This window comes from Oncorhynchus gorbuscha, linkage group LG03 (assembly GCF_021184085.1).
Source record: "Oncorhynchus gorbuscha isolate QuinsamMale2020 ecotype Even-year linkage group LG03, OgorEven_v1.0, whole genome shotgun sequence".
Classification (NCBI taxonomy): Eukaryota; Metazoa; Chordata; class Actinopteri; order Salmoniformes; family Salmonidae; genus Oncorhynchus; species Oncorhynchus gorbuscha.
In genome coordinates, this window is record NC_060175.1 from 61,414,795 (window position 1) to 61,428,632 (window position 13,838).

The 13,838-nt window shown below is 39.8% G+C and overlaps 1 protein-coding gene across 1 annotated transcript; it reads left to right on the forward strand.

Annotated features, from left to right (window-relative positions):
* Positions 1-2,245: 2,245 nt before the first annotated feature.
* LOC124021242 lies at positions 2,246-7,775 on the forward strand. Its single transcript, XM_046336591.1, has 5 exons — positions 2,246-2,464; positions 5,421-5,528; positions 5,854-5,916; positions 6,304-6,474; positions 6,635-7,775. The coding sequence occupies exons 1-5, from the start codon at positions 2,423-2,425 to the stop codon at positions 6,866-6,868; spliced, it is 618 nt and encodes a 205-aa protein (XP_046192547.1). The 5' UTR covers positions 2,246-2,422; the 3' UTR covers positions 6,869-7,775.
* Positions 7,776-13,838: the final 6,063 nt, after the last annotated feature.

Genomic DNA, 13,838 nt, shown 5'->3' on the forward strand with positions numbered 1-13,838 from the left:
TTTGAGTTCACTCAGTAGCTCTTATTTTTCTGAAGAATATGTCATTAAATGTTCTAAGTCCGATATCTCAGATACAGGGAAGCAGGAGACCAAAAGGAAGCAACAGCACTAAGCTCTAGTTGAACGATAATTAACATGCCCATAGGTGGCACGAAGGGCACGTGTCCCCTCAGATTTGTCATGTTTTTACATTTTTTAGATGTTAAATAAATTCCTAAACAAAAATGTTAAACCGCAGTATTTTGTGGAGGGGCCAGACTGATTGCACCAGGCAAAAATAACTACCCCTTATCTAGCTAGTAAGTGGTTCCTTCAAAGGTGCACCACAAAGTAAAGATATACTAACCAGGAAGCGAGATACTCTAGTGCGTACAGTATAGTTAGTGGAGGAGGAGAGAGATTGTAGAGTGACAAACACAGCATTTGATTTGATTTTTGCTGCCGGTGATGGGCAGGACTCGTAGGAGGTGTGTTTGTAAATTACTTTGATCAAGGTATGTAAATCATTATTTTGTATATTTTGTTGTGTATTTTACCACCTTTTATCTCCGCAATTTTGATCTTGTCTCATCTCTGCAACTCTCCAACGGGCTCAGGAGGTGAAGATCGAGTCATGCGTCCTCCAAAACTTAACCCGCCAAACCACGCTTCTTAACACCTGTCCCCTTAAGCTGGAAGCCAGCCGCACCAATGTGTCGGAGGAAACACTGCTCAACTAACGAATGCAGTCAGCCTGCAGACATCCGGCCTGACATAAGGAGTCGCGAGAGTGCAGTGAGCCAAGTATAGCCCCCTCGGGCAAACCCTCCCCTAACCCGGACGACGTTGGGCCAATTGTGTGCCGCCCTATGGGACTCCCAATCACTGCCGGTTGGGATACAGCCCGGGATCAAACCTGGGTCTGCAGTGACGCTTCTAGCACTGCAATGCAGTGTCAGACTGCTGCGCCATTTGGGAGGCCTATTGATTACTTATTGATGTTTTGTTGTTTCTCTGTAGTACTAGCCACCTAACAATTTTATGAAGTTGGCTTTAGCTAGCCAGCTAGAAAGGTTCCCAATCTCCCAACCTCATAACTAGCTGCTAATCCATTTCAGGCTATCAATCAAATTAAAGTGGCTTGTCTAACTATCTTAGCTGGCATGCCTGCTGGCAACGTTGCTAGATTTTAGAAAAGCAAGAAATTACTAAATGTACTGAATGAGACTCATTCCTTTCAATCTCTTTACACAGATTTTAACAGATATGCAGAGAAGCATATTTGATTTGTTAAAAAAACAAAAAAACAACACCAGTCAGGAGGAAATAGACAGCTCAAGAGGTATGATTGGATATGCAGAAAATACTTGGTTTAAATGTAATCTGGGACCTTATGATCATTTCATAATATTTGTGAATGAATGATGATGCCATGATATGTTGCTGTATTGATGATGTGTGTTATGATCCCATGCACTGTGTTGTAATAGCAATGTAATATCCTCGGCATGTTAATGCAGTATATTGATATGTGTGATTTACAACAGTCAGAATAACACCCTGATTAAAATGACAATGGATCAGGTAAAGAGGTATGTTTATTCAAGACAAAAATGCAGGAAAAAATGTAATAATTCCACGTTGGTTAAATGTATGTCATTGAAATGACATGGAAACAATGTTGATTCGACCAGTGTGTGCCCAGTGGGTTAAAAGTTTTGGCTCAACCTCAAAGTCAAAGAAATCCAAACTGGCATTCTTAATGGTAAATCAATCTGAAATGGATCGTAAAAAACACCATGTTTCAGTCAATGTACTTTCACCAGGATTTACTTTATTTTCTCTGCCAGTTTCTTTGGCATGTTACCATCTATACTGGGAGAGCTGAAACGTTAAAGAGAATTTCCAATGTCCAGGAATTTACTATAAAATATATGGCACAATGTGTAAGGCATTATCGCCATACTCTACCTGTGTATCTGTGAAGCACTGCGTCTAAGTGTAGTTGCACAGTGGTTCCAAATGTTTAGTCTGTGCAGGGAACCAAGACCACCTAAAAGCTTTTAGTTATCTAGAAAGCTAGACCAATAATTTGTCTCAGGTCATGACCCACCAGTGGTTATTGGAAAACACCAAGCTGAGATACGGGGCATAGTTTCCTTTGGACCATATGAGAAAGAGCAGATGGAGGGAGGTCTTAAAATAGTTTCTGAGTTACAGCTAAGGCAGGCAGTCACACTGTGAGCTGTGGACCTTTCGGAGGGGAGTAAAACCACATCACTCCATGCCGGGAGAACCTCGGCTCCATCCATGTCAGCTTCTCTTTAGTGCATGCCTTACTAGAGGGATTGATCAGGACTAGAAGAGGGGAGACTCATCATCTATCTGCTCCAATGCTCCTGACAGAGGAGTCTGGTCTTTTCTATTTTCATAGTTGAGCCAGATGACCCTTCACGTGTCAGCCCACATTCAGTGCAAAACCAAGGTAAGAGATGCAGTTACTTCTCCAGGAAACAATGCTCGTGAAGGAAATCTGTTGTCAAAACTGCCTTTGACATTGACGGTATTCTGTTTAATTCGTCTACAGTTCAAATTAAAATAATAATAAAATAATCTACAGTATGCCCCTCATCTTCACTTTTTTTGTTGTTGTAACATTTAACAATTTCAAAGATTTTACTGAGTTACAGTTCACATAAGGAAATCAGTCAATTTAAATAAATAAGTTAGGCTCTAATCTATGGGAATACAGATATGCATCTGTTGGTCATAGATACCTTAAAAAAAGGTAGGGGTGTTGATCAGAAAACCAGTGACCACCATTTGCCTCATGCAGCGTGACACATCTCCTTCGCATAGAGGTGATCAGGATGTTTATTGTTGCCTGTGGAGTGTTGTCCCACTCCTCTTCAATGGCTGTGCGATGTTGCTGGATATTGGCGGGAACTGGAACACACTGGTGTACACGTCGTTCCAGAGCATCCAAAAAATGCTCAATGGGTTACATGTCTAATGACTATGCAGGCCATGGAAGAACTGGGACATTTTCAGCTCCAGAAATTGTTGACAGATCCTTGTAACATGGGGCCATGCATTATCATGCTGAAACATGAGTAGATGGCAGTGGATGAATGGCACAACAATGGGCCTCAGGATCTTGTCACGGTATCTCTGTGCATTCAAATTGCCATCAATGAAATGCAATTGTTTTTGTTCTCTGTAGCTTATGCCTGCCCACACCATAACCCCACCGCCACCATGGGGCACTCTGTTCACAACATGCACCTCAGCAAACAGCTCGCCCACATGACGCCATACACATGGTCTTCGGTTTGAGGCCAGTTGGACGTACTGCCAAATTATCCAAAAAACAACATTGGAGGTGGCTTATGGCAGAGAAATGAACATTCAATTCTCTGGCAACAGCTCTGGTGGACATTCCTGCAGTCAGCATACCAATTGTACTCTCCCCTTATATAATGTTACTTACCCTACATTATTCATCTCATATGCATATGTATATACTGTACTCTACATCATCGACTGCATCCTTATGTAACACATGTATCACTAGCCACTTTAACTATGCCACTTTGTTTACTTTGTCTACACACTCATCTCATATGTATATACTGTACTCGATACCATCTACTGTATGCTGCTCTGTACCATCACTCATTCATATATCCTTATGTACATGTTCCTTATCCCCTTACACTGTGTATAAGATAGTAGTTTTGGAATTGTTAGTTAGATTACTTGTTGGTTATCACTGCATTGTCGGAACTAGAAGCACAAGCATTTCGCTACACTCGCATTAACATCTGCTAACCATGTGTATGTGACAAAAAAAAAAAAAAAGTTGATTTGATTTGATTTGATTTAAACCTTTAGACATCTGTGCCATTGTGTTGTGTGACAAAACTGCACATTTTACAGTGACAAGATGCACCTGTGTAATGATCCTGCTGTTTAATCAGCTTCTTGATATGCCACACCTGTCAGTTGGATGGATTGTCTTGGCAAATGAGAAATGTTCACTAACCGGGATGTAAACAAATTTGTGCAAAACATTTCAGAGAAATAAGCTTTTTGTGCATTTGGAAAATTTCTGGGATATTTTATTTCAGCTCATAAAACATGGGACCAACACTTTACATGTTGTATTTATATTCTTTCTCAGTGTAGTTTGGCTTTTCAGGCTGTACATTTTCAGATTTGTCTCCAATGGGTTTAAAATAAATAGATGTAACTACTGTTGACTAAGATCAAACACGGCATGGATGGTTAACTTCACATCATATGACTATAATGTACAGTACTGCATGAATGTGGATCATCTGTATGGAAGCTCATTGATTTCTATTTTGGATTATTATAGAATCCCCCTCAACTAAAGGCCCATCTCATACAATAGGAAAACAAAACCTGAGTCCAATTTTTTTAATCAAACCCAGGAGATGGGAAGATGCAGAAACAAAGAGAAGACATTATGTCTCATAGGATACTGAGAACAGTGCAGTAAAGGTCTATTCAATGATCCACTGTGCAACAAAAACAAAATATGGGTTCAATATTAAAGACTCATAGAAACAAAGTCCATTAAGAACTAGGAAATGTTATGTTTTATATATTATTTAAAGCTAGATTCTGCAGTTGAAACAATAACAAAGCGCACACCCTGCCTCTGTTTTGGTAAAAAGTTGAGGGACGGTGCTGGAGAAATGTAACCACTCTCAAATTCATAGACAGAGCTATGGATACCAGGACTGACCATACATAATATAACAATTATAGTTGTGTAGTTTTTATAGTTGTGTAGTTTTGACACTATACAGTGTTTACATTTACGTTGTATAAAAAAAGGCGGGGGGGCTTATTTTGGGTTCTGATGGGGTATGACACTTGAACTAAACTGCATTTGTAAGTTATATTTTTAAAGAATCAATAGGTATATACAGGTAACTGCCTAAATAAAGTCTTAATAGGAAGTTGGGCTCCCATAACAGCTTCATTGCGCCTTGGTATAGATTGTCTGGAACTCCATTGGAGGGACGCAACACAATTCTTCCACAAGAAATTCCATAATGTGATGTTTTGTTGATGATGGTGTAAAAAAGCTGTCTCAGTCATCGCTCCAGAGACCCCTCTTTCAAAGTCACTGAGATCTCTTCTTCTTGCCATATGGTAGCCCAAATATTTGCTGAAATAACTCAGGAACCACACCTGTGTGGAACCATCTGCTTTCAATATGCTTTGTATCCCTCATTTACTCTATACTTTATTTGGGCAGTTATCATTATAAGTCAAAAAATGTATGTAGCAACAAAGGATTCTAGCTTTAACATATAACCTATTTTTTTAATTCAAAGATGTCAACACATGTTTTACTCTCTTATTTTTCTGTTCACAAAGATAATATGTTTCACCACTGGTTTCAGGTGTGTCTGTGTGTGATAGTGTTCCTGAGTCTCTCCTTGACCATGGGAGACCCTGGTCCGTGCAGACACTCCATCACCAGAGATCACCTGCTGACCATAAGACGCCTGGTGAGTAGTAAAGCTGGAACGAACAATATAAAAAAACATGAACACATTAAAGTTGTATAAAACTATTATAATATCAAAATAATTATACATAACCAAGAGTGATTTATTGGTGAGATTTCCAGAAATACATTTTTGATCAAAGTAGAAAAAACTGTGGGGAGTATATCACTGTAAGAAGCATATTAAACTCATGACTAGAACCATTAGGCAGTCATTGGGATTGTTGAATGTACAGCATATTCCTGTCATGAATACAAAATATCAAAAGTTTATATATATTTAATTAATGACTTCTGACAGATATTTTGGTTTCTGTTTTAAATAGATAGATAACCAGTTGCAGAGTGGATGCTCAATAACCTACACATTCATTGAGCGGAGAAGTTTGGTAAGGTCATTTTTATGCATCATATGCAGTGAAAACATGGGACATCATAGGCAAATTCACAAAGAACATTAGTTTATGCTTTTTTTTTCTTAAAAAAAAACATTTTTGGTTTTTTACTTAAAAAAAAATGATACAAAAGGTTATTTGAGAATAGTACCAAAAGGTATCCAATGTCCACCACATAATTTATCCTAAAAGGACTGTAAAAATAAGCATTACCTATTAGCATTATGGCTAGGTTAATCTCACCCACCAGCCGGCTCTATGCGGTAGCAATTGCACGTGGGGATGAGGTTATGGCTAGGCTAGAAAAAGTCACTGATATCAAACATACTTCGTATCATAACTAACATGAATATTGACTGCTCTTCTTCCATTCCCTGACAGAGTAAATGTTGTTATGTGAAAGCTGCCCTGCCCTGGATCTTGGAGCTCCTGACCAGCCACTTTAGATACACCCAAGGCTCAGACAACCACAGCTACGTTCTGTCTCTGACCTGTCTCCTCCACAACATCTACTCTCAGAGATGTGTACCACAGATCAACGAGGAGCTAGAGGTGAGGGCCGTTTGATGCAGAAGATATCTCTTGAATAACAGCCTAAGTCGGGTGTTTTAAAGAGGATTTAAGGAACTTAATACTAAGCTCATAAAACTTGATAGGACATGCATCCCATGTACATTTTTACCAACATTCCTCTCTGACGTCTATTGACCAGGATGACCCAGTGAGCTTTGGAATGTCATTCAGCAGCTCCCCATCAGAGGCCCTGGGGAGGGTCCAGGATGTCCTGTCTGAGTACTGGGAGCTGGTGACCACCAGGGATTCCCCGGTAGACTGGAGCTGTGAGAGGGAGTACAGAGACACAGAAGAGCCCCCCACAGTCCTCCCTACAGCTTTCTCTCTGACTACAGGTGGGCAACTTCCTCAAGGTTCTTTACAGGGTCTCTAGCAAAGGCATAAAACAGGGAATTTCATTATTATAGAATATAATAATACAGTATGGTAATTTAGCAAAGTAGCTTACAGAATCAGACCCACTGTCCTCGGTTGTTGTATGCTTGAACTAGCCGAGCGATCTGATTATCTTAACCGTACTTGTCCATATTATAACTCGGCTGTTATGACCTGTCTCGTCATCAACAGTCAGCACTTTTTGGGACTCAGAGAAAGCCCCTCAGACTGGTCTAGATGGAGCCCAAGTTGGAGACCTTAAGTTTGATTTCATGGTCATAACTCCATCAGTCTGTGGAGGAATGATGTTCATATTCACTCTCTATTGCCTCGTCAAACACAAGGTAATAATACATACTTACAAGTTACATATACATTGTGTTTTAGTCATTTAGCAGACGCTCTTATCCAGAGCTACTTGCAGGAGTGAGTGCATACATTTTCATACTGATCCCCATGGGAATTGAACCTGCGCATTACAAGCACCATGCTCTACCAACTCAGCCACACTGGACCACGTGTGAGTTGAAGTTAACCTTTTACTGCTGTGGGCTAAATCAGGGTCACAGAGTGTTTCTTGGTAGTCTTAACACATCTACATTGAAACTAAAGTATACACCTCACATACATTCTTATGGTCTTAAGAAAAGAAGACACCTGTATCATGTCAGATAGAGAGTTGAAATTGATTCAATTTTGAGTTTGCATCCCCATATTACACTTTATGTAGATCACAAAAGACTGAAATATAACTCACCCATTTGACCCATGTCACTTGACCTAAACATCAGATTTTCGGCATAGAAAAATATCTAATGTTTATATCATGTTTATTAATGAATTCATATTCATAACATTCCACCCATGTGATTTGGTCATTTGACTGCAGGAATTAATAAATAGCATTGAAGACCCCTGCTGCGTTTAAATTGAGTATCACAGTAAAAAAGGAATAAAAAATATAAAGCAATTGACACATTTGTTTATTTGTGTGATTTTGCTCCACCACAGATGTTCCACAGTACTTATCATCACACATCACAAGTGTACCAAAACTCAAGGTAAAGTGTTACACAGTATCTAGAGTAATCGAAACAATGCAAGATGATGACAAACAACACATATATGTGACTTCTAATTCAAAGTTTTACTTGTAACTTATAGTTTGCATACAGATATTCAGGACATTGAGATGCAGGTGCAATAAAGTGAGTACTATGTTCAGTCTATCTATCATCTGTCAGTCTGTCCATGTACAGTATTTGCTGAATACTGAATACTCCTCTTCTCTGCCAGAACGCCATAAAATACAGATTGCTACAGATGGATGAGCACATCTGGAGATGAGGATTTACATGAAGCACTCATCTCTGATATACACAGTCCAAGAGTGTTACACATTCCATAGACAGTCTTTTTCTGGCCTGCACTATCAATGGATTTGAATGGACCTTCTCTTTTTGAGAAGGCTATGCAAGTAGGCTATTCAAGTAGGGAATAGTGTGTACAGTGCATACAGTGCATTCAGAAAGTATGGAAATTTATCCCAAAGATGAACCAGACATGTGGAGGTCTACAATTGTTTTTGAGGTCTTGGCTGATTTCTTCTGATTTCCCCATGATGTCAAACAAAGAGGCACTGAGTTTGAAGGTATGCCTTGAAATACACCTCCAATTGACTCAAATTATGTCAATTAGCCTATCAGAACCTTCTAAAGCCATGACACAATTTTCTGGAATTTTCCATGCTGTTTAAAGGCACAGTCAACTTAGAATATGTAAACTTCTGACCCACTGGAATTGAGATACAGTGAATTAGAAGTGAAATAATCTGTCTGTAAACAATTCTTGGAAAAATTACTTGCGTCATGCACAAAGTAGATGTCCTAACCGACTTGCCAAAACTATAGTTTGTTAACAAGACGTTTGTGGAGTGGTTGAAAAACGTGTTTTAATGACTCCAATCTAAGTGTATGTAAACTTCCGACTTTAACTGTATATATTGTTTAGACACACCTACTCATTCAAGGGTTTTTCTTTATTTTTACTATTTTCTACATTGTATAAATAATAATGAAGTAACACATATGGAATAATGTGGTAACCGTAAAAGTTTTAAACAAATCAAAACATATTATATATTTGAGATTCTTTAAAGTAGCCACCCCTTGATGATATTCTTTGCACACTCTTGGTATTCTCTGGACCAGCTTCACCTGGAATGCTTTTCCAGCAGTCTTGACGGAGTTCCCACATTTACTGAGCTCTTATTGGTAGCTTTTCCTTTGCTCTGTGGCCCATCTCATCCCAAACCATCTCAGTTGAATTGAGGTCGGGTGATTGTGGAGGCCAGGTCATCTGATGCAGCACTCCATCACTCTCCTTTTTTGTCCAATAGCCCTTACACAGCCTGGAGATGTTTTGGGTCATTGTCCTGTCCTCCATGCTTCACGGTTGGAATTACACATGTAGAGATCATCCGTTCACCTACTCTGCGTCTCACAAACACAGCGGTTGAAACCAAAAATGTCCAATTTAGACTCATCAGACCCAAGGACAGATTTCCACCGATCTAATGTCCATTGCTCGTGTTTCTTGACCCAAGCAAGTCTCTTTTTCTTTTTGGTGTCCTTTAGTCGTGTTTTCTTTGCAGCAATTTGCCATGAAGGCCTGATTCACACAGCCTCCTCTAAACAGTTGATGTTGAGATGTGTCTGTTACTTGAACTCTGTGAAGCATTTATTAAGGATGCAATCTGAGGTGCAGTTAACTAATGAATTTATCCTCTGCAACAGAGGTAACAGTGGGTCTTCCTTTCCTGTGGTGGTCCTCATGAGAGCCAGTTTCATCATAGCGTTTGATGGTTTTTGAGAGTGCACTTGAAGAAACTTTAAAAGTTCTTGAAATTTTCCACATTGACTGATTTTCATGTCTTAAAGAACTGATGGACTGTCATTTGTCTTTGCTTATTTGAGCTGTTCATGCCAACATATAGACATGGTATTTTACCAAATAGGGCTATATTCTGTATACCACCCCTACTTTGTCACAACACAACTGATTGGCTAACACACAATAAGAAAATAAACTTTTAACAAGGCACACCTGTTAATTGAAATGCATTCCAGGTGACTACCTCAGGAAGGATGTTGAGAGAATGAAGGATGTTGAGAGAATGCCAGTGTGTAAAGCTGTCATCAAGGTGGCTACTTAGAAAAATCTCAAATATAAAATATATTTTGATTTGTTTAACACTTTTTTGATTACTAGATTATTCCATGTGTTATTTCATAGTTTTGATGTCTTCACTATTATTCTACAATGTCGAAAAACATAAAAAATAAAGAAAAACCATTGAATGAGTAGGAGTCCAAATGTTTGACTGGTACTGTAGATGTGGTACTGGCCTGGAAACTCACTGAGTCCTTTATACACAGTTGCATAGCACTTGAGTAGCTCTTCCTTGAAGCATGGCGGAGCATGCAACTGTTGCAACTTTTCTGATGAGGTCAAGCTACACACAGGCCTCTCTGCCTAGTAGTGGTGTGTCAGTTGCATCTGTAACATAGAACTAAAGATGGGCTTGTTTGTGCCCTGTGTGCACTTGCAATGTCATGATGCCCTTTGGTTTAATTCGGGTGCCTCCATAGGCTATGAGTACAGTCTCAGTCACTCACTTTGAATTGCTAGGGCAATTTGTCTGCTATTGCTTGTTGGGAACACATTTAGCTTCAGTTCCTGTGTCTAACTTAAAGTTGACCGTCTGTATCCCTTATACACAAGTTTGTATGCCAGCCAGCATCTTATTTGTGTGCTTGTATCACTGCATTTATGTAACAATCTTTTGGTTGCTACATGATTCCATATCTGTTATTTAATAGTTTTGATGTCTTCACTATTATTCTACAATGTAGAAATTAGTAAAAACAAAGAAAACCCTTGAATGAGTAGATGTGTCCAAACTTTTGACTGGTACTATATATATATATATATATATATATATATATATATATATATATATATATATATATATATATATATACACTGTCTATATAACTTGAAACCCATATTTTCTAATAATGTCTATGGTGATTGATGTGCCTTTGTCCACTATATTTAAAAAAACATATTTGTTGTTTCAAATCAATTAAATAAATCTAGTTAGACTAGTACATTAGGGTTTGTAACATTATATTGCTTCCAGTTTTTTGATTGCAGGGGGATTGATGTCAGGTCATCCAGAATGTTGCGAACTTGCTTCCAAACAGCCAATCAATGAGCTCATTGACACTTTAAAAGCCATTTCATAGCCACTAAATCCTTTTGCTCTCACCACTTTATGTTACCTATTTAAAAATGTTTAAGCCTAGCCAAGGGCAGGCTTAGTGATTTGGAGGCCCCAATTTTAATGATAGCGTTCACATAGGAACTCACTTGTTGAAGGCCAAAAGGACTGAAAATGAACAAATTCAATAACCAATATCTCTGTAAACTAACTAATACAGTCATGGGTGGTAACTCTACACTTCACTCGAAAAGGCTAGGCACACTGGGAAATATGTAAATTAGGTTTTACACCATACAGTTTAAAACAACACCCCAAAACAAGTTACTGTAACACTACTGGTGTTACCTTCCTTACACTGACAAATTGTAACAACTCAACCCTAAACTAAATTTAACACTGAAAAGTGTGGACCAATATAGGCACTGGATCAGTGTTAAATGTAACACTCTTAGTGCTGATTCAACACTGGAGAATTTGCTGTATAACTGAAAAGACTTGAAATGCCCTTCACTCGTAAAGGTCTTTGCATCCCCACATAGAACAGGGTTGGTCAATCATTTTGACTTGAGAGCAACATCAGGATTTCGGAAGAACGACCAATTCTTTATATAAAAGTTTTTAATTGTATGACCTTTTTAAACATTCTAGCACAGATATAAACTGCAACCAAGTTTCTATTTTCATAAGGCTAATTCGAAAATAAGTCAAATGACTTGAACATGGGAAAGGTGTGACAATCTCAATTTGCATCAAAAAGGTTGTGAAATGCCTCAAAAAGGTAGGCTAATGGAAAGTTAGGAAAGATCAAATCAAATTTCAAATCAAATGTATTCATAAAGCCCTTCTTGCATCAGCTGATATCTCAAAGTGCTGTATAGAAACCCAGCCTAAAACTTCAAACAGCAAGCAATGCAGGTGTAGGAAAAACTCCCTAGAAAGACCAGAACCTAGGAAGAAACCTAGAGAGGAACCAGGCTATGAGGGGTGGCCAGTCCTCTTCTGGCTGTGCCGGGTAGAGATTATAACAGAACATGGCCAAAATGTTCAAATGTTCATAGGTGACCAGCAGGGTCAAATAATAATAATCACAGTGGATGTTGAGGTTGCAACAGGTCAGCACCTCAGGACTAAATGTCAGTATGCAACATAGCCGATCATTCAGAGTATCTCTACCGCTCCTGCTGCCTCTAGAGAGTTGAAAACAGCAGTTTTGGGACAGGTAGCAAGTCCGGTGAACAGGTCAGGATTCCATAGGCAGAACAGTTGAAACTGTAGCAGCAGCACGGCCAGGTGGACTGGGGACAGCAAGGAGTCATCAGGCGAGATAGGACCATGCCTCAGGACTAGGTCTCAGGTCCTCCGAGAGAGAGAGAAAAAGAAAGAAAGAAAGAGCTTACTTAAATTCACACAGGACACAGGATAAGACAGGAGAAATATTCCAGATATAACAGACTGACCCTAGCCCCCCGACACATAAACTACTGCAGCATAAATACTGGAGGCTGAGACAGGAGTTGTTGGGAGACACTGTGGCCCCATCCGACAATATCCCCAGACAGGGCCAAACAGGCAGGATATAACCCCACACACTTTGCCAAAGCACAGCCCCCTCACCATTAGAGGGATATCTTCAACCACCAACTTACCATCCTGAGACAAGGCCGAGTATAGCCTACAAAGATCTCCGCCACGGCACAACCAAAGGGGGGTGCCAACCCAGACATGAAGATCACATCAATGACTCAACCCACTCAAGTGACGCACCCCTCCCAGGGACGGCATGGAAGAGCACCAGTAAGCCAGTGACTCAGCCCCTGTAACAGGGTTAGAGGCAGAGAATCCCAGTGGAGAGAGGGGGACCGGCCAGGCAGAGACAGCAAGGGCGGTTCGTTGCTCCAGAGCCTTTCCGTTCACCTTCACACTCCTGGGCCAGACTACACTCAATCATAGGACCTACTGAGGAGATTAGCCTTCAATAAAGACTGAAAGGTTGAGACTGAGTCTGCGTCTCTCACATGGGTAGGCAGACCATTCCATAAAAATGGAGCTCTAAAGGAGAAAGCCTCAGTTAATAATTGTGTGTAGAAAAAAATAGATGCATTGTTTTCAATGGCAGGCATTCACACCATTGTTTTCAATGGCAGACATTACACACCTTTCAGACCTAGACCGTAGCAAACAGTTTCAAAACATATTGCAATGGAAACCATTTACTCCACGAGTTTCTATTAGGCAAATTCAGGTAGGTCCCTCCCGATTTCGTTCTGTTTGCTCCTGTTTGGTTCCCAGTGGATTTTTGCTTAACGGTTCCACGGAACAATAGACTGTTAGCCAGCACTTCTCGTGGTTCCCAACTTCAGCTTTTGAATACCCCCAATAGTACACATTCTTATAGTAGCCCCGGACAAGCACACCTGATTCAACTTGTCAGATAATCATCAGCCCTCAATGAGTTGAATCAAGTGTTTTTTACCCGGTGCTACAACAAAAATGTGTTCTGTTTGGGGTACTTAAAGACTGGAGTTGTGAGCCACTGGCGTAGACAATTGGCTTGCAGGCTGGCAGTGCTGTTGGCCTACTGGCTGTGCTGTTGTACTACTGGCACTAGTTTCCCCCGAACACTTTTTCAAGAAGCCAAATATTTTTTATTTCTCCATTGCCTGCTGCTTACATGCCCCAC

What these genes read in the sequence shown, in the direction of transcription:
- LOC124021242 (XM_046336591.1), top strand. Translation starts at nt 2,423, where the DNA reads ATGACCCTTCACGTGTCAGCCCACATTCAGTGCAAAACCAAG. An exon ending in ACATTCAGTGCAAAACCAAG is followed by an intron (nt 2,465 to 5,420) that starts GTAAGAGATGCA and finishes CACTGGTTTCAG; the next exon opens with GTGTGTCTGTGTGTGATAGT. An exon ending in TGCTGACCATAAGACGCCTG is followed by an intron (nt 5,529 to 5,853) that starts GTGAGTAGTAAA and finishes TGTTTTAAATAG; the next exon opens with ATAGATAACCAGTTGCAGAG.